The sequence below is a fragment of the Anabas testudineus genome, chromosome 18 (genome assembly GCF_900324465.2).
Source record: "Anabas testudineus chromosome 18, fAnaTes1.2, whole genome shotgun sequence".
NCBI lineage: Eukaryota > Metazoa > Chordata > Actinopteri > Anabantiformes > Anabantidae > Anabas > Anabas testudineus.
This window is the reverse complement of record NC_046627.1, coordinates 25059368-25079577: the sequence shown is the minus strand read 5'-3', so window position 1 is coordinate 25079577 and position 20210 is coordinate 25059368. Positions and strand designations below refer to the sequence as shown.

At 42.6% G+C, this 20210-nt stretch overlaps 3 protein-coding genes and 2 non-coding genes across 7 annotated transcripts in view; 3 read left to right on the top strand and 2 right to left on the bottom strand.

The window, feature by feature from the left end:
* Nucleotides 1-764: 764 nt before the first annotated feature.
* brms1 (BRMS1 transcriptional repressor and anoikis regulator) lies at nucleotides 765-4498 on the top strand. Its single transcript, XM_026352388.2, has 10 exons — nucleotides 765-890; nucleotides 2564-2803; nucleotides 2903-2993; nucleotides 3107-3234; nucleotides 3363-3442; nucleotides 3540-3636; nucleotides 3718-3807; nucleotides 3952-4016; nucleotides 4099-4138; nucleotides 4224-4498. Exons 2-10 carry the CDS (start codon nucleotides 2566-2568, stop codon nucleotides 4229-4231), a joined length of 837 nt encoding a protein of 278 aa, XP_026208173.1. The 5' UTR covers nucleotides 765-890; nucleotides 2564-2565; the 3' UTR covers nucleotides 4232-4498.
* A 3109-nt stretch (nucleotides 4499-7607) lies between these two features.
* tmem179ba (transmembrane protein 179Ba) lies at nucleotides 7608-12377 on the bottom strand. The gene is made up of 5 exons (XM_026353357.1): nucleotides 12249-12377; nucleotides 11304-11500; nucleotides 9771-9908; nucleotides 9113-9191; nucleotides 7608-8891 (listed from the first exon to the last, which is right to left on the bottom strand). Exons 1-5 carry the CDS (start codon nucleotides 12342-12344, stop codon nucleotides 8700-8702), a joined length of 702 nt encoding a protein of 233 aa, XP_026209142.1. The 5' UTR covers nucleotides 12345-12377; the 3' UTR covers nucleotides 7608-8699.
* trnas-gcu lies at nucleotides 8410-8491 on the top strand. Its single transcript has one exon. It is a non-coding gene; the product is annotated as a tRNA-Ser (tRNA).
* A 1748-nt stretch (nucleotides 12378-14125) lies between the features above and the next one.
* prox3 (prospero homeobox 3) overlaps nucleotides 14126-20210 on the bottom strand; it is a 9055-nt gene continuing 2970 nt past the window's right edge. For 2 of the 3 annotated variants that reach the window (XM_026353452.1, XM_026353451.1), the window contains 5 exons: nucleotides 18265-20141; nucleotides 18057-18170; nucleotides 17400-17512; nucleotides 17022-17127; nucleotides 14126-15786 (listed from right to left, as the gene is read on the bottom strand). In XM_026353452.1, coding sequence (XP_026209237.1) covers nucleotides 15613-15786; nucleotides 17022-17127; nucleotides 17400-17512; nucleotides 18057-18170; nucleotides 18265-20139 — 2382 coding nt within the window. In that variant the 5' untranslated portion in view covers nucleotides 20140-20141 and the 3' untranslated portion in view covers nucleotides 14126-15612. The remainder of the gene's footprint in view (nucleotides 15787-17021; nucleotides 17128-17399; nucleotides 17513-18056; nucleotides 18171-18264; nucleotides 20142-20210) is intronic. The other variant, XM_026353453.1, reaches the window with a different exon arrangement.
* On the top strand, nucleotides 16764-16837 carry trnai-aau. Its single transcript has one exon. It is a non-coding gene; the product is annotated as a tRNA-Ile (tRNA).

Genomic DNA, 20210 nt, shown 5'->3' with positions numbered 1-20210 from the left:
GGTAATGTAAGGCCAAGGTTTGTTAATAGACGAGCATGCAGAGGAGAATAATACTAAACACCACTGTGACGACTGAAGTTGGTTGATTCCTCTCCTGACTGGTACCTGCCAGATCATGAACAAATCAGTGTCTTACTAATTTAAATTGACATCAGATAATTCTCACATTATACAGCCACCGCTATATGACACAACATACTGTGCTGCACTACAATAGAGCCATATTATTACTGAATTACAATAGCACAGTTATCTATAATGAAAAACATTTTTTACATCTCCTACACAGGCCGTATTAGGTTAGCTGTCAAACTACAAATAACTCCCATTAGCTGCTCTCATAGATGTTTTACACATAATCTAAATTTTGGTGCATGAAAAGTATAATGTTTTACTTTATTTCTATTTAAGGATTTGTATTTTTTTACTGCTTTGTGTTTAATGCATATCAAGGCTTCTATAAGAGTAGAAGTCCCAGATATACATAAAAATGACTTTACTACAATCTTTTATTATATATGTCGGCTTAGGCTAAAATAAAACTATAAACTGGAACAAAAACTAAATAATAGAGAAGATATGATGCTGTTTAAACAAAGTCAACTGCGTGGTTTTGACTTCTTATTGGTTGAATCTGATGGGGTCCGGCAACAAGGTGGCTTATGATTGGCCAAGAAAACCTACCATTCCATTTTGATTGGCTAAGCGGCGTTTGGGATGTTCGCGCCTATTGGTCACACCAACAGCGGAGCTCGGTGCTGATTGGCTGAGCTTACGGGCTGCAGAGTCCGGCAAAGTGTCGAACTGAAGACTGAAGTGAAGAGGAAGTACTTTTAAAATGGAAATATAACAAACTAGTGTAACTTTCTGCCGCCGGACAGAGGGAGAAGGTGAGCAGGCTTTTGTAGTCACTGTCCAGCCCTGTGTAGGGACGCGTATTTGTTTACAAACAGCATCGCCTGTCTGCGTGAAGGGACAACGTTGTGCGTTAATCCGTGTGCTGTGGGAATAGAGCGGAGCTGCTCAGTCAGTGATTCAACGTGTTTAGTTAGTGACATTTAAACTGTTTCTACTGTATCATATCAAATGCCGAATCCGTTTAGAGGCCGCATCCATCAGCAAAACAACTTGCACGGTGATAAGTAGTGTATGATGAGCTTCGCCTCTCTTCGCCGTGTGTGGTTCAGTTGTTAGCTAGTGTTGCACTTGACTTCACTGGGCTTTATGTGCCGCTAAACCGAAGTGAAAACTCAAACTACGAGCCTCGGTTAATTTGTTGGAAAATTGAAAGCAAGTAGTTTGACAGTTGTACAGGTTTTATATGGAGCCCGGGTTGAATTGTAGTCTAAATGCCGCCGTCGAGCTCATAACGGAACCATTTTACTTTACATTTTACTATGACATCACGGAAGCTACCAGTGGTCAAGCTAGGCTAATTACCACAGCACATCGGTTAGGGAACAAAATAAAAGCCCCAACAATGATGATAACCACACTTAGAAAGAAAAAGAAGAACGTAAAACAGATTTTAAATGTATTTTAGAGCTTTTTCAACGCAGAGTTGAGGGTTTTATTTGTCGTTTATCAAATGTTGCTAGTTATCAAGAAACATCGACCGTTTCCGGTGTGGGTCGTGTTTTTCTCGTTGTCTTGACGCAGTGACGGAAGCCATACGGAGCTTGGTGTCCCGCAGCTTCACTGTCTAAATCCATCTGTGGAGCAGAAACCTGCTGTGAAACCACGGCCAGGTCTCCATCAGCAGACTGTTGGGCTTTATCCAGTGTCTGATTTTTGCTTTGTTGCTCAGCGTTATTACTATTATTACTTACAGCCCAGTAGCTTCTGCGAGGATGCAGCTCCGCCGATGTTGACGTTCATCACCCACGTCGACACTAAGAAAAGTTAACACCACTGAATTAACATTTAACAGTGTGCAAACTGGCCTTACTCTAGGTCAAATCCGTTTTTATTGACTGTCTATTTGAGTAGAAGCAGCACCAGGAAGAGCAAAGCTGTACAAATGATATATTATGTAGAGTGGCATTTAAAAAGTTTGTGAACCCTTAAGATTTTTCTATATTTCTCCATAAATTTGACCTAAACAGTGATCAGATTTTCACATAAGTCATAAAACTCGATAAAGGGCGAGCCAAGTAAAATAAATGAGATAGAAAATACACTTACTGTAAATGTTTAGTTGATTCCCAGCTGTTAGTCAACACATCTTCACACACTTTTTCCAAACACCGATGTTTAATATTGGGTAATTTTCCATTTGCCAAAAATAAATGAATGTCTATCAGCCATGCACAGCTGGAAGTCCATTCCTCCTCATAGCACAGCTTCAACTCGGGGATGTTGTCGGCTTCCTTGCACAAACTGCCTGCTTCAGGTCTTTCAACAACATTTCTGTAGGATTAAGTTCAGGACTTTGATCACAACATATTCAAATTCTTCTGCCCTGACATACTGCCCAGCTTATTTGTGAGTGCCTTTTCTCACATATTGTTCAACCTTTACTCAGACACTGTGTGATATAATATTTGTGCCTGAATGCTTCCAGGTATGCCCACCCAACCCCCTGTGAGGGAGCCAGAGGAGGAGATGGAGGCAGAAGGAGAGTCACAACTCCCCGAAGCCAATGGAGAGGTGGAGGAGCCGAGAGAGAATGAAGGCGGGGGAGGAGGTGCTGGAGAAGGGGGAGAGGAAACTATGGAGGAGAGCATGGAGGAGAGGGACAGTGACTTAGAAGAGAGTGAAGAAGAAGAAGAAGAAGAGGAGGAGGAGGAGGAGGAGAGTTCAGGTAAAATTCAGGTACACTGCTGAACTGTAGTTGAACTGTTGCCTGTTGCCACACTTTCACAGTGTGTACCGTTTCTGTGTCTCTCTGTTCTCTGTGAAGAAATGGATGATGAAGACTGTGAGCGGAGGAGAGGAGAATGTCTGGATGAGATGTTGGATCTGGAAAAACAATTTCAGGAGCTCAAAGAGAAGTAGGTTGAACCAGGGGGAATGGACACACGCTTTACCGCCAACGTGATTTGAAATAATCTTAGTTGTATGGAAGGCAGAAAGAAAGGAGACTGACTTCTGTGCATGTATGCAGGTTGTTTCGTGAACGGCAGAACCAGGTGAAAGTGAAGCTGGACGAAGTGTTGACAGGGAAGGCTGGAGAATACAGAGAACCACTGGATGCACTTCAAAACAGCATGCAGATACGAACGCAAGTGGCTGGTAAAACTGTTTCTGAAATGTTTTTTTGGTTTTATGTTGACATTGTGTGCCGAAATGTTTCTTGGCGTCAGCACTGAATGTTCAAATATAAAGACTGTCTGTCTCTACTCATCTGTCTTTATCTTCAGGAGTGTACAGAGAGCTGTGTCTGCAGGTGATCAAACACAAGTATGAGTGTGAACTACAAGGAGCGAGGCAGCACCTGGAGGTAGCAGGCACACACACACACACGCACGTAGAGTGCACACTGCTGGGGGCCGTTTAAACAAAAGGGCCACCAAACTGACACTGTATGTGTGTTACAGAGTGAACAGACGTTGCTGTTTGATGCCATGAAGACAGAGCTGCTTGAAAAGATAAGGAGGCTGGAGGAGGACAGACAGAATATAGATCTCACCTCAGGTACGCTGTCGTCAGCAGAGATAGAGCTAAAGACGAAAGTGAGACATGTCATGCGGTTAATGCCATGTGTTCTTATCCCAGAGTGGAGCGATGAAATGAGAAGCAAGAAGTGTAAAAAGAAGAACCTGTTGGGTCGGTTGGAGAGAAAAAAGAAAGTAGCTCTGGTTTCAGGTAAAGGTTAACCCTCTTCACATTCATTTCTCAGTCTTCTTTTATTTCCCTCTCGCTGCGATCGCAACACTTTTAACAGAAACAGCGCTTTTCTAACACGTGTGCTGCCTGCGTAACGGCTCAAAGTCTCCTTCTGTCTCACAGGACCCTTCATTGTCTACATGTTGAGGGACATCGACATCCTTGAAGACTGGACAGCTATCAAGAAGGTAAGAAATCAGCGGCGTTATTTCTGATGGTTACAGAGGGTTTGGTTATTATTTCTAAGTCTGTGCGTGTGTGTGTTTTCAGGCTAAAGCAGCACTCTCACCACTAAAAAAGAAAATTGAAAGTAAGTTGATCTTTAGCACACACACTTATAAACATACTTCATTGATACGGTTTGGTTTCTAACCCTCAATCTTTTCATGTTCCAGAGCGGTGATAATAGGATGATGATCCCAGTGGCAAAAACAAAACAAAACAAACTCAGCGCGCACACACACACACACACACTTCTTCCACTAACAGTTGTGGTTTTGTCTCCACTGAAGCCCAGCAGACTGTTGCATTGCTTTCTCTGCACCTTTGACCCTTAGTGACCAAACTCCCCTGCTCATTTATCTATTGCTATTTAAAAATGAAATGAAACCATGTATATATAGAATGATTTATAATGGTGATTAAAATTTTAATCTTTTGTGGCACAAGGTTTGTGTGATTGCCTCCTTTTGTCTTGTTTTCCGTGTGTGTCCATGTAATAGATTTCTGCTCCAGGGTATAAAGACAAAGACAAATTGAATAAAGCGTCTTTAGCATAAAGCTGTAAAGACGATGTTCGTGAGGAGCAGCTGCAGTTCTTCAAGCACACTGGGCAGCAGCACTTGTTCTTTTCCCCAACAGTATTATTGCAGAGGTGAAATGGGTCTTTGTCAGTGAAGTATTAGCAGTAGAACTCACCCTGGTACTGTTTTAGTGAACCAGATCATCTGTCTGCTTCCTCTGCTGTGGGAACACATTGGTGGTGTGGACGTCAGATTCAAGCTTCTGCTTCACTGCAACTCTCGGTGTTGAACAGCAACTGTATATACAGTGGCAATACTTTTTTTTTTTTTTTTGCATTAATTTGTTACAAAACCTGATTTGATCTTTAAGTCAAGAATATCAACAATGTGCCTAAAATAACAATATAAATCTGATGTTTCATGTCTTTGAGAACAACCATAAAAACTTCAGCGCTACTGGAAGAAGTATGTGAACCCTTGGAATTAATGTCCTCCACCGTACTTTACGGTTGGGATGATGTTTCCATGATCATATGCAGTGACCTAGTGCTGTGTGTTCTTTCCAAATAGTTTAATATAGTTTCATCAGTCCACAAAACATTTTCCCAATACAGCTGTGGATTGTGGTTGTTTCTGCTGATTTTTCTTCGGCCTCGGCTGCAGCGTCTCGTTCTCCTGGTTTTGTTGGAGTGAGCCGTCCATAGCTACACTGAATTCCTTTAGCAATACACAATGTTGTTCCCATATTTTGGACGTGCTAAATGTCTAACTGCTAAATGTGGAGTTGAATATGCACTTCATAAGAGGGAAAAAGCATAAGAAGACACAGATGTGTTTGGAAAGTGCTTGTTTATTAGACATGAAAAAGAGAATGAGGAGGTTGCTTTTTCTTTTCTCTTGACTCCATTAGAAATCATAAATATTCTATCCTGAACTAAACTTAACTGCGTCTTATTCCTTCGCTCATTTGCTTCACTCTCTTCAGATGTGTGTGAGATAACTTCACATACTTCTTCTGTTCTTTCCTTTTGGTTTTTGCTCTCATTCCTTTATCCTCTCACACACGTTTGTCTTTCCTCTCTTCTTTCTACAGAACAATCTCATCTCCTCTCCTCCTCTTTCCATCTTTCTCGTGGGTGTCAGGTTTTAACTGGGGGTCTTTCTAACAGTCCGTGTTGTGTGTGTATTAACATGATGCTCCCCTCTTCGTCATGCTCTCACAGCTGCTTGCTGAGTTTGCGGGCCTGCCTCTCCTTGGCTTCAAAGGCAGATTTGGTATCCATCAGCTCGTCCAGCTGCTGGCGGATTCGGGCCATGTCGAGCTGGGTGGCCTCGCACTGCTCCCTCAGGGCAGCCGACTCCACCCTCAGCTGCGTGGCGGCCATGGAGAGCTGCTCGCTGCGCTCCCGGCACTGCATCTGCATCCTCTTGGCGTCGGTCAGCAGGGACTCCACGCTCACTGCCACCGACTCGCACTGATCACGAGACATGTTCTGGACAGAGATAGAGATGGATGGGTAGATGGAGGACAGACAGCAAAACACAAGCTCAGGCTCCAGTCAGGATTCAGTGATTGGCATTAAGCAGACAAGATGATTAAAAGCAGAGTCAGAATACGTTGTTCCAGTTGAAAGGCTCTCTGGGGTGCAGATTTGAGATTTAAGGCCTCTACTCTGTTCTCTGTAGTTTTGGTACTGTAGTGATTTGGCAGTAAAGTGGAGCCAAAGTCCTGCCAAAAAAGCAGATAACGTGAATCAATAGCTCCCACAAGTCCAAGTGCAGCACAGACCAACAGGTTTAAAACAGAACATTTGATCTGTGGGCAGTGAAGTAGCTTAAAGAGGCTTATAAAGGCTTAGCTCAGTCTACAGCGTCCACTGCTCCTCTCTATATTTGTCTTTTTATCCCTATCCTAACACCGGTCTCTAGCTTTTTCATTTACTCCTCATTTACACTTCTTTTTCCTGGGAGCTTCTTAACATCAACAGGGTGCCATAACGTCTTACCACAGGCTCCAGAGTCGAGTTTATCACACGCCTGGGGTTTGTCTTCTGAGACTCGAGTTTCAGGCAGTCCTCAGCGTTCACAGGTGCCACAGTGCTGCCGCCTTTACAGGTGTCCCCGGCCTGTGCTGAAGACCACTCCAAACTGCAGCTCCAGGTGGGACCTCTGCTTAGTGGAGCTGGTGACAGTTAATTTACAGCAGCAATAATGAAATGCTCCCTCTAGTCTCTTACCACACCTGTCTCCCTCTTTCTTGTCTGGTCTCTGCATTCCCTCTGCCTCAGGGTGAACATTATTCTCTACCTCAGAGATCAACATGGGCCAGGTAATCCACAGAGATTACACAGCTAGGGAAGGAGAGAAGGAGTCATGTTGTAATGGCAGCATTAAGCTCATTGTGTCTATTTTTGATCTGTCAGGTGGCAGCTAACGCAGTGTGTATGTGTGACAATCACACAGGCAGGAAAGTGCAGGTTTGACATTAAAATGTGGTGGTGCCTTCACAGACATAAGGAAGGTACTATTCTAAGCTTTTTTCTTTTTATATATTCTTTATTATTTTTAGATGCAATATGCTGTTTTGTCTCAAAACAGGCTGTTTAATGCGGAGGAGATGGTACTTAATGAGACTTTACATGTTCTCCCCGTGTCTGCGTGGGTTCTCTACGGGTACTCCACCTTCCTCCTACCTCCAAAGACATGTTAGAGTTATTGGTGACTCTAAAATTCCCATAGGTGTGAATGTGAGTGTGTATGGTTGTCTGTCTTTGTATGTGTCCCTGTGATAGACTGGCGACCTGTGCAGGGCGTACACTGCCTCTCGCCCAATGACAGGTAGGACAGGCTCCAGCATTCCCAAGACCCTTAAGAGGACAAGCGGTTAAGATCATGGATGAATTTGACATTGGATTTTAAAAATGAGTCTGAGGAACCACAGTTGCAGTGCAGTTTATGAACCAGCAGAGGGAGTCAGGGCTCAACATACCCACTGTAAAGTTTAAACTCCTTATAGACAAGTGCAAAAAATAAAAGTTGTATTTAAACTCTTTGGTTTATTGTTTGGAGAAGCAGCACACCACATGTCAAATAGCATAATTCACACAGCCATGTGGGCAAAACATGTTGACATACAGCCCAGTACTGTGTTCACACACAGCATCTGAGCAAAGTAAGTAATACGTGTTATCGAGTGGAAAACAGATATGGCACGAGCAAAATTAAAAAAAAGTCCACTTGATTGATGTGCAGCGAAATGTGATATAATGTTATTTCTGTTGTTTCAGTCTCTAGTGAGTGTTTAGTTCACATACTGAACACTGACCCATCCAAGAAATGAAAATGAAGCGACAACAAACAATTTAAGACTAAATCAAACAATAATCGACAATAATTAAGCCTCAATGTACAATAACACAATTCATGATAAATACAGAATAAAGACACAAAGTAGTAATACGTGGGTGGGACAGAGTGTCAACTCACAGTACTGTACTGTGAAACTCTATTTAGAAATGTTAGTAATTTGAAAAACGGGGTTTAACCTGCCATTAAAATAAAGTAGAAAAAATAATAAAATATGTATATACTGGTGAATTGTAAAATAAATTCACCCATTTGTTGGTTGTGTAAACAAATTGAAAAAGAAACACACTCTGAATGAACAAACCCCCATTTTCTGTGCAATCCAAGTAGTCAGACATTTGGCTTTGATAAGTGAGATGTGGTCAAAGTGGGAAACGGGTAAATGCACACAGCAACATCAATCTTTGCGTTCTGTGAAGCGTCCATCCGCCCTGATCTCTACAGGTCTGATTCTTTTAGTCTCTCTCAACAGGACGAGGTGGCCGAGTGGTTAAGGCGATGGACTGCTAATCCATTGTGCTCTGCACGCGTGGGTTCGAATCCCATCCTCGTCGGGTGACAACGTTTCTATTGAATGAGTGAAGTTACTCAATAGAAAACTGTTGATCACAAATTCCTCTCATTTGTTTCATGTATTACCTGCAGAATGAGTTTCCACTGAAGGCAGTGCCTGCTGAGTGTATTGACCCGTTTCCACATCTCCCCTCACATTACCATTTTGTGCTAATGTGTGTGTTTGGAATTCCTCTTCGGTGTCCGTCCTCACTGAGGCCTTGGAGGACTGTTAAAAATTGGCTCCGTCTCTGAAGCGGTCGCACCAGGTTCACCGAAGAGCCCACCAGCCGGCCCTCCATAACCTCCAGTGTTAACCCTCGACCCTGCACTCTGACGCCTCTGAATGATCACCAGAACCCCGATGATGAGCCAAAAGAAGAAGTTGACCCACACTGCCGTCTGCGAGGGAGCGACAGAGGAGACAACACATGAAGCACAGTACGTCCACAACGTGCAAATTGATCTGTGAGAGGTTGCTGATGGAGACACACTCTTCATATCTGTGTTGTAATACATGAATTTATCACTAATAATGATGATAATGCAAAGAGTTAGGAGAACTGTATGTTGCATCTGTTTGATTGTAGACATTAAACTAAAATGCTGAATACAACACTGACCTCAGCTCTGTGTAGACGGTTGTAGAACCAGTCTCCTTTAAACGGACTGACCCATTTTCTGGTCTGGGCTTCCTCACATCTTGACAGATGGAAACAGATAACATGTTAAAATGATGATGGAAAACACATTAAGTTTCAGCCCTCTCTTCATTCACATAGTCAGTAACAGTAGTTAACAACCAAAGTCCTTTCAGAACTAGCATAAAATATCAAAACTATCCACTGACAGATCAACTTATACAATAAGTATGGGGGATTAAAGTAGCAACTTCTAAATAACTCCTCACTAATGCAGCTTAAAACAAGCAGGCACAAGCTAACAAATGAAGGACGTTGGACAGGGCTTTGTCTCTACTCTGAGTGTTAAATCTGCACAACAATGCTGTAGATTCATTAATCATATGAAGATTTTTAATGGGCAGTTTCGTTTTTTTCATCTTACTCAAGACAAATGGCATTTTTAAGAAGGAAAGGGAATCTTTAAAACAGTTCACAGCAGTATCATTTGAAACACAAAGCTCACTGGGTTTCAAATGTTATTTTTAGTTTCATTTGTGACTTGGTTGTGAAACGCTTTGGTTAAGTGTCTGTCGCCATCTGTGTGTGTGTGTGTGTGTGTGTGTGTGTGTGTGTGTGTGTGAGTGTGTGTGCGCGCCACCTGGTAATGTTGTGAACGTGTTGTGTGACTGAGGAGCAGAGCGAGTCTCGTCCGATCTTCAACATGCAACCAGTGACGAGCAGGAAGAACAGGAAGACGCCACACACAGCCACGATCACATTCATCCACATACGCTCCCTGTGGAGAGCAGGAGAAACAGAAGGAGCGTGAGAGAAAGAAGGAAATTCTGTGACACATGATTATATTACCATGACATGAGCTGTGTCCTCATTTTGATCCTTTCTACTCCATGTTTTAGCTTCTCAGCTGTTCTGCAGGTGTTAAACTTGTTTCAGGGTTATCATTCAGTCTGTAAAACCTGCAGTAAAAACCTTGTTCACTACTCATCTCTAATCTTTATCAGCAGGTAAGATGATCGTTAACAAAACAGCCATTTGCCACTTAATTTGTGTTAAACTTAAAGGCTTTGCAGCTACCATTCGCGAGTGGATGGTCTTAAATTGCTCATAAATGCCTGTGTTAAAACATCTTAAAATAAGCTCACAGCCAGTAAACCATTAATTTGACTTTATATATGGCTCACAGGGAGAGCATGTAAAGTAATACAAAAAGTGTTTTTTCTTTAAAACTCATCAGTGTATACTTGTCTTAAGGAAAGAAAGATTATTCACCACAAAATGGAGCCAAGAAATTAAAGATTTAGTCTCCAGAGAAATGCTGCAACTTGATCCAACCAGGCAGTAGAAGACCCAAGTGCATATTTGTCCAAGAAGACAAGTACTTATGAGTGTCCTCCTTTAGAAACAGACGCCTCTGTGCATCTGAATTGGCTGCATTGTTAAATAAAACGAGATAAACCAGTGCGCACAGTCGCTGCACAGAGACTTAGGTCAGGTGCATCATGGGCAGAGTTGCAAAGTAAGAAAAACCTACTAAGATTGATCATTTGAAGAGTTTGCAGTGGGCATAGATACACAAACAGTGGACTTTAGATGACTGGAAATGAGTGTTGTGTTTGAGGTGTTAGGATCCAAGTGAAGAACATACAGAGCTCAGAATCATGAAAAGATGACCGATGTTTAACACTGTCAGTGAATCATGGAGGTGGAAATGTGATGACCTGGGGATGCTTAAATGAATGTCAACATGCAGATTTGATCTGACTATTATTCTGTGTTTAAACATGTTTAAAATGAATTGTTGTTCAGCTATTGTTTTGCAATCCATTACCAACCACTTGACTGAATAAAACCAACATTTGATGATATAAGTGTGTAGGTGTTCTAAACGTTTTCTTGCCACTGTATGTTCTCAACAAAGTGAAGTCAGTAGTCACATGTTGATCACTCCCAGCTCACTGGTTCAATTTAAGCTGTATAAAAGCTATAAAACAATTAGAAAGTAACACAGTTGAAGGTTTTTTTTTTCTAATCTCAAATGTTTGTTGGCCACGTATGACAGCAAAAGACTAAGGCTACAATCAGTTTTAGTGATGTTTACAGCCATTCAAAACCCAGTTTGTGGAACTATTTCAGCTGCTTTTTGATGACAGGTATGACAGTAAGTAATCACCTTGTGATGACACTGTCGAAGCACAAAGTATACAGCCAGTAGAGAGACAGTGAGAAACACACCACCGCCACCAGGATTGATATGGCCGACACAAAATAACACAGGGAAGGGGAGCTGGACGACTGGACTCCGATGAGGTCTGCAGTTTGACTGTAGTTGACCAGTCCGTAGAGCATACACCGACCCCCAAACTCACCCTGAGAGGGAACAGAGACGTTTGACATATTGAGTATATTTCAGCTTTACAGGTATTGTGCTCCACTGAACTGTCTTCATGTGGTTTTATGATGTGTATTTCCACAGTACAACACCCGGAGCGTCATATGCACCTGAACACATGACTCGGGCGTTTTCACTCATTTCCTGATGAACTATAAAAAGAGAAAGTGGCGTTAAAGCGACTGGACGCTTCCGAATAAATGTTTTATTACACAGAGTTACATCTACCAGTGTAACATGAGTGCAGCTAATTACATTAGGTGGACTGAGAGGAGGGTAATGGCGCATGATGAACAACATGACAGTAGGACACAATCCCAGTTTACAGCTAATCACAGGAAAGAGAAAGTGTGCTGTGCTTTTAATAACACAGGCCCCAAAACACCCGTAACATCACACGACGCTGCGTAATCAACTGGTTATAATGTACGAACATAGAAAGTCACGGCATAAAGTGTTTCACAGACAGACAGTCCCCCCTTTAGGAAACACTGTGATAACACACGGAAAAACAGACGTAAAGTGGAATAAGTTAAACAAATGAATCGACCGGAGCTTTAAATTATTTTGGACATCGTTTAATTGAACTTCCCAACTTCGACACGCACTAAAAAAAAAAACAAAACAAAAAAAAAAAGTGAGTGTACCCGGAAGAGGCGACACCAGATAACAGCAGATTAAATGAAGATAATTCATTCGTGGTGCTGCTGAGTAAAGTAAAGTCACCTGCACGACGGTGATGGACGCGGCGGCAATAATCCCGCAGATGAAACTGCTGGCGTACAAGCCGAGCTCCAGCAGCAGCAGCCCCGTTACCGCCATCGTGCTCCGGCTTCGGTTCCTGTGAGGACGGGGAGCCGCAGGGACACGGGACACTTCCGGCGAGGCCTTTCCAAATAAGAGCGAGCCAGACCTTAATTATAGGAAGGTGGAAATACAGAGTCTGCATTGATCAGTTGTAATCACCCATATGAGGACGGGTTCCCTGTGGAGTCTGGTTCCTCTCAAGGTTTCTTCCCGTTGCCTTCTCAGGGAGGTTTTCCCTTGCTCATCAGGGACAATCTGATTATTATGATTCATACACATTTACTGTTCATGTGCTGTTCTTTGCTTGTGTAAAGCTGCTTTGCGACAAAGTCAATTGTAAAAAAAGTGCTATACAAATAAAATTGAATTGAATCAATGTGTAGTTATAAACAAGACAAAGCGGCGTGAGGTGTAACAGAATACTAATATATATGAGATTTAGCTAAATAAATACAGAAATAAATGAATAAAACTCGTCTTGTAGCAATGTAAAAACATTATATACATAGCATTATGTATATATTTTTTATTAGTTCAACAAATCCAGATGTAATAATTATGTCAAGCTACCCACCGTCGTCAACTCACCTGTCTGCTCCTGGAGTGGGACCAATGCCAGGCTTCAATTCTGAAGGTGTGAGGATTTGGTTTCCGGTGATGTTTTGGTGTGTTTGTCGTTTGTCCGCTCAGTTTCTCAATCACAGATGTTCTCTTCACCAACTGTGCTACCGCTTTTTAAATATGCGCTGGAAATGATGTCTTAAAGTCACATTTAAAGGGGGATCCACTTGAACAATGGTTTTTCATAAAGGCGGATTTTCTTCGGGTTATAAAAGTTTGAAAAGAGCCTTAACTCTGAGTCCTGAATCACCACACTGCAGTGTGATGACCTGTGTGTTTACACTTTCCCATGTTGTGATTGATGGGTGTGTATCAGCATCACAAGTATACAACATACATACAGTACAGTAGACTATGGGATGACAGCACACACAATTAGAGGGTCTATGGGATATCATCTAGAAATAGTATTGGCAACAGTGTGTGTGTGTGTGTGTGTGTGTGTGCTACTTGCCAAAATGCTTTAACCAGCCCTTGTGACTTTTGTCATGTGATCATGACATTTTGATACATACAAGCCCCTTTTCATGTGTGCTGACTTCATACTGCAGTAGAATTACTCCCCCACTGAGCATGTTATAAGATTTATTATGAGCATTAAGGTATTTCTATGATGAAAAAGGTCGTGCACTGATCATCAGTAGTGTTAGATTCCTAGGTTGGTTAACATGACTCAACAAATGGAGCAAATCAGGGAAAAGTAGAACTGAAACTCTATTAAAACAAAACCATTCTGGGGGTGCATACCCACACCAATCCTCTCACACAAGCAGCCTCCTCACTCTAAGCTTATATCAAACTAAAACTACCATGTGGAGCATCCGTAGCGAGACACAGCTTCTTAGTTGAAAAACAGAAGCTTTGTCTGCGAGAGTCTTTTGGTTTGGATTGCTGACATACCACAGTGAATAAGTGTGTGTCAGTGTGTGTGTGTGCGTGGTGCTGTCTCAGGTGGTTAGACTTAGACTTAGTCCCTTGTTGAGCCTCTTTTAAAGCCATTTTTTTCAGTATTAGTATCAGTGAGAATGTGTGTGTGTGTGTGTGTTACTGTCGCAGTGTCATTAGATTACAGGCTTAATGTATGATGGCATTAGTGTTGACTACCAGGAGCTGAGGTCAGAGAGCTTATGTATTTTGTGTGTGTGCGTGTAAATGCAGACAACGTAACACCAGCCTTGTATCACTTTAATTCACTGATAAGTTTAAACATCAAAATTCACCAACGTCTGAATGAGGCACAGGTCAACAGCGAAGAATAAAATATGTACAATATTAAAGAGATACCAATAAAAGCAGCGAGAGAAACCATACAAAATGCAAATATAGGAACACAACACAAATGGTTAATAACACACATGTATGGGCTCAGTCTCACAGAGCTGTGATTAAGCCAGAGGAGGTGTTTATCTGGAGCAGTCGACCGACATTTTCATGGGCAGAAACCCATGTTTCTTCTAGATAAAAGAGTCGTGATATACAGGAGATAGAGTGGAAGTTTCCCCAAGACCTGTGGGCTTGAGAGAAATGAATACTGATATATACTGCTTGTGCAATCGGCCTATGTAGTTTATCATCACAATAAAGGAATACTAAAACGAAGGTATTTCAGCAATAAGAGTACATCAAGAAAACAACTAAACATTCATTTTACCATTTTAAATTCAATATATCGTCCCTCTTGACATAATTTTAATTACAATTTGATTACATTGTGCCATCATGTACAAAAGCTTCATAGTAACTTCATATTAAACAGAGGTGAATACATCAGTAAAAGAAATCCACAGACTGAAACAAGTGACCTGGTGACCTCATTCTATCAAACTGTATAGAATGTATTGATTTATGTGCTGGGTTTCCTTCCTTTAAAGAGTTAAAGGCTGATTTCTGAAATGGACACGTAAGCCTCATGTTGTTGGAGAAAAGAAGAGGGAAGCATCCTCACAATAATAGAAAATGATCTGTATCTAAAATGTAAACATGGCATGTGCTGCAAACTCTTTGTCTGAAAGTATGTGAGACATGTATGTGCCCGTGCTGGGTAAACTGTTGTCAGCAGTACATATGATTACTGAAGAGATGCATAGAATGGAAGTGAATATGAATTATATTCTAATGTGAATTCATGTTGTGGGCCACACATAGTTTAAACCGAATCTGAACCTTTCTCAAGGTTCACAGCAGCAATGCATATTTCAGTCTTAAAGTTTTTATCAAGCTTGTGTGGCTGCACTGTGATTTTCAGAAATTGAATGAACTGGTGAAGAATTTTTAGGGAGGGAACTCCCGTTCTGTCCATTTTTAATTCAATAGTTTGGTCACGTTCTCAGATAAGTGCAGTCACAAGACTCTTATCGAAGTACTGACTGACTGAGTGTGTCAGTCTACTGATCGTGTATTTGTGTGTGTGTGTGTGTCTGTCCATTGACGCACATGTGTCACACTGTGTGTGCAGAGCAAGAACCTTTTATTATGTCAAATGATGATTTGCTTCCAAAAAGAATAAACTACCAATAGGCTGAATTGTAGAAATGAATATCTTTATACAGGCTCTCATAGTTTGAAGTGGTTTGCAGCTGCTTGTACTAATTTCCCTTCTTTTAGTAAGTTTGTGTTTGTGCATGCATTTGTGTACATGTACCAGATGACGGTGGTTTGATCCTCAGCCAACGGGACAACCAGGCAGTCTGAAGGCGTCTGGTACAGGACTGTCAAGTTTACAGATAATTTTATAAATGCCTTTTTTCCAGCAGGGGTCGCTGTCTCTCCCAGTCCAAATGGCTGAGTAAAACTCCCTCAAAGCCACCTCAGATACCTCGATAAATCTCTCCGGAACCTGCAGACAGAGCTCTCAATGTCAACAGATGAAATATTTGTAGTTCAACAGAATTAAATCTTTTTAAACGGTCACAAGTTCACTTGAATATAAAGGCAAAAGTATCTCTCGTCAGTTCTAACATAAATTGTTAATTATTAGACAATAACAGACTAGGACTATGAACAAACCTTTCTTATTATAAGTATGTGTCATACAATGTGCGACTGTAATGAGAGAAAGATACTGAAAGAGTCTTAAAGAGGACATTATTGTAAAAGATTGTACGTGTGTTTGGATAGTAAGTAAGTAGTAGTAGTGTATGAAATATACTTAGTATACGCTAACTTGCATGAAGCGATATATACAGCAATATAGACAATGTAAAACTGATGTGTTGGACTTGTTTCTATTCAATTAATTAAATGTTGCACTGATCCAAATTTATTTATTTTGTACAAAAACTTTAGAAAAGCACTCTCAACACATTGTGCTAAATAAACCCATGACAAAGCAACCTCAAATCAATTCTTGTAAAGGAGCATATGAATCCTGATGAAATTATTATATTAAGGAACAACTTTAAGCTACAATGAGAAACTGACCTGATGGAATAATAAATAAATAAATTGGTCTAAGCTATGTGTCAATAAATTATGAGATTAAACAGATCATTTACTGTAATTTGTTAAGTGAAAGTTACTGTGCTATGACACAGTATAACGTAATGACAAGACGGGTTGGCTCCGTTGGTCAGAGCAAACTAAAAATACCCTGCAGTAAAAGGGGCATTCATAGAGTAATGGACATATTAAAAATATGCTGTGTTGCTAATGTTCAGTAGATCTGCAATAGGTCTAAGGTGGACTCTTCTAAATAGACGAAGAATTGAATGTCTTTGGACACAGGGATCAATTTGACATTCGCTCCAGTTCTGTTATCTATTTCTATAATATTGGCCTGTAGGAAAAATTATAGTAAATGTAACACACACACAGGGCCGGTTAGCTCAGTTGGTTAGAGCGTGGTGCTAATAACGCCAAGGTCGCGGGTTCGATCCCCGTACGGGCCACAGAGCTTTTGAAAGCCCTGCACCACTAGTGGTTCAGTATTTCTGAATCACTCCTTATTTCTTCGGAACTATCAGCAGTAACTTGGTCTGATCTATATAAAAGGTGCGGTTAAAGAGAAGTTAAGCGTTGATCCCACTCTGAATCTACTAACATGTTAACTAATAGGCTGAAAACCCCGCTTACCTGGTAGACGTTACTTTTATTGTAGTGCATGTTCAGTATGCGGTAGAGCTCTGTATCACGACCCACTCTCAGCTGATTGTCTCTGCCCAGACACGGTGCACCATCCCTGCGTTACACACACAGTTCAACTTCAGTCCTGCCGTGCACAATATTAACACTACTATTTATTATTAATTGGTATATACGTCTGTCAGTCTACGTTATCATATGATGCCCGACTGTCTGTTTTAAATGTTTAAATCATCAATAACAACCTAATGTGAGCTGATGAACTAATTCAGTCCCAACATGCTACATCCCATAAAACCAATAACAAACCAACAATGACACGTTTGCAGCAGATGAGTGAAATCTGCGTCAGTGCAGTCTCAGACCGACCTGGTGAGGGATTCACGGACAGCCTGCCGTGCGAAGCGCTCCATCTGGATGTAGAAGAACTCTCTGAAGTTACTGAACCATTTAATCATCTGCGAGGTCACACAGCGGTTAAACTAGACGGTGGACAGGAAACACAGCAGGGGGTAAAGTGAGCAGGTGGGGACGCAACACAGTCAGTTTGGATGACTCACAATGGAAAAGTTTCGATTTTGATCAGCTACTAATATTTTAACTATTACACTGGAAACATTCAGCTGCTGTGAAGTCCACTTTAGTTAAAGACACACAAGCTGCTATGAGGACGACCTGTTGACGGCTAGAGATACTGTCAGCTGATTGGAGAGACATCAGTTACAACCCACATATAAATAAAAAGTAAAGACAAATTGGATCTCCAGACCAGTATTTCATGTTAAATAGGCTTCATGAGAGACAGGAAATAAGTCATTTTACTCAAGTGCAGTACTTACAGGCAGTTCTGACGTGTTTTTCCTTGACTATTTTAGTTTTTTTACTAGAAATATTGTAGTTTTTACATAAATACATTTAATTGGCAGATTAATTGAATTTAATATAATGAGGCATTACAGTAAAGAAAACCATTTAACACTGTCTGAAATGACTGAGAGATCCAGCATGGGAACAAGGTCCACGCACCTTCACATCAGGGAAGTAGGTCTTGAGTGTGTTGGAGCTGGGATAGCGGGTGTAGAAGAACATGAGCTTGGCCTTCTTTAAATGACAGGGAGACAAGCCCTCCTGGGTGTATACATGAGGCCAGTTAAGGAGATGTGAGCTCTGTTACACACAGGCACATAAACACAAACACTTTACTCCCTCATTCATCATGCTGACAAAAGGATATTCCCCCAGCTGTCAGGTAGAGCTCTCCTCCATCCATCCCTCCTCCTCTCATCCCTCCATCTCCCCTCATCCCTCTCTCCCTCTCTCTACCTCCATGAGCATGGCGAACAAGGGATGGATCCAGGTGCCCAAGAAGGGGGAGCGTGGGGAAGGAAGGGTGAGGTGACGGGTGAGAGGGGACTTCCATGAAAGGGTCAGAGTTCAAATAGTCCTTGCGGGATGGGGGAAGGTGTGGGAGCTGAGGGTGGTGAAGAGACCGAGAGAAGAGCTGCTGCATGGAGTAGTGCAGCAGTGGGAGAGGGAGAGGGGGAGGAGGAGGAGGGGGAGGCGCAGGGAAGGAAGATGAGGAGGATGAAGAAGAGGATGAAGACAGATGGAAAGAGGAAGAGGGGTCCTTGGGTTGTGAAGATGGAGGTAAGAGGGGAGGATGAGTAAGTGGCGGAGGGCGAGGTAAAGCGGGGTGGTGCAGGGAGAGGGTGGGGTGAGAGGGATTCAGGTGAGTAGAGAGAGGAGCGCCGAGGAGTGGGTGGGCCTTTCGCACATCAGGTGACCTTTGAAGAGCCAATGGCATGGTCAGATCTGCTGGCTCAGCGCGATGCGGCTGTCCAGGAGGCACAGCGCTCCCGTTGCTCATCATCTGGAGTTGCTTCTCCCTTTCTCCATCCTGCCCCCCCATCTTTTCCTCCTTACCTCTGCTCTTCTCCTCCCCTCTTCCTCTAGTAAGCAGTCCCATCCAAGCTTCCCTCTCCCGCCTCCCATCGTTTCCTACATCGGATGGGAGAAAAGAGATGGCGGCAGGAGGAGAGGAAGGAGTTAAGTCTATAGTTTCGGTGTAAAGGCGCAGAACCCGGTCGATGACTCGGGCCACGGCGCTGCCCAGCTCTAGTTTCAGTGCCTGAGCAAACTTCTGCCCTCCCTCCTCGCCCTCGTCTTCTATCCCTATATCCCAGTCTCCTCTCATGAGTCCTCCACAATCCAACCACAATCCTGCTCCCTCTACCACACCCTCCACATGCAATCCTCCTCCTCTTCCTCTCTCCACCCTCCCTTCTTTCTCTTTCGGCCTCACTTTCCTCTGCTTGTGGAAGTTATCAAATGGGGAAGTAGAGAGAAGGGGATACGATTCCTTTTCTATCTCTCCACTATCAATGTCTTCTTCGTCATACATCCCTTCTGTAATGTCCTCCTCTTCCATCATCCCCACATCTCCTTCTCTTCCATTTGCTGCTGTTCTGTTTCCATTTCTGTGCCTGCTTTTCTTCTCCTCCTCTTCCACGTGCTTTTCCCCAAATGCTCTCCAAACTTTCTCCTGCAGGGCCTGCAGTCTCTCTCGCGCCTCCTCCAGCTGCTCTTTCAGCTCCTCTCGCTCTCTTCTCCTACCTTCCCTCCCTCCCTCACGCCTCCTGCCTCCCCCATCGGCCTCTGCATCAGCCTCGCCATCTCTCTGTCGGTTCTCCAGTTTCATCCTCTTCACTTTCAAGACGTCTTGACTCCATTCTGCCGCGAGGGCAGCATCACTGTGCCTCTTTTTAACCCTCAGCAAGGTGTCCTCTTCCTCTGTCTCTACCTCATCTCCTCCGTCCACCCCTGGCTCCACCTGTACATCCCTCTCTCCTGCATTTTCCTCCATATTTCTGTCTTCTAGGAGTCGGTGTGAGCTGAGGTTTGTATTGAGTTGCCCTCCAATCCTCCTGGTGGCTCCACCTGGCTGGAGGAGGTGATGGATGAGGGGGAAGCCAGGAGGTCTAAACGCAGGAGGAGGGCGACCTGCACCGGACTGGGGAAGAACTCCTGGGATATCTGTGGAACTTAGAGTGGGAGCAAATGCATGTAACTGGGGAGAAGAGTCATCGAAAAGATCTGTGGGCGAATCCATCACTGGAGAGACAGAGACAGAAAGGTGAGAATAGATTTTGTAAAGGTTTGTGTTTTGCATAGATTTAATTT

Excerpts from the sequence above, each read along its gene's own strand:
- brms1 (XM_026352388.2), top strand. The coding sequence starts at position 2,566 with ATGCCCACCCAACCCCCTGTGAGGGAGCCAGAGGAGGAGATGGAGGCA. Across the intron at positions 2,804-2,902 it reads GGAGGAGGAGGAGAGTTCAG|AAATGGATGATGAAGACTGT; the intron begins GTAAAATTCAGG and ends TTCTCTGTGAAG. Across the intron at positions 3,808-3,951 it reads GAAAGTAGCTCTGGTTTCAG|GACCCTTCATTGTCTACATG; the intron begins GTAAAGGTTAAC and ends TCTGTCTCACAG.
- tmem179ba (XM_026353357.1), bottom strand. The coding sequence starts at position 12,344 with ATGGCGGTAACGGGGCTGCTGCTGCTGGAGCTCGGCTTGTACGCCAGC. Across the intron at positions 11,501-12,248 it reads CGTCCATCACCGTCGTGCAG|GGTGAGTTTGGGGGTCGGTG; the intron begins GTGACTTTACTT and ends GTTCCCTCTCAG. Across the intron at positions 8,892-9,112 it reads ACCGTCTACACAGAGCTGAG|ACGGCAGTGTGGGTCAACTT; the intron begins GTCAGTGTTGTA and ends GCTCCCTCGCAG.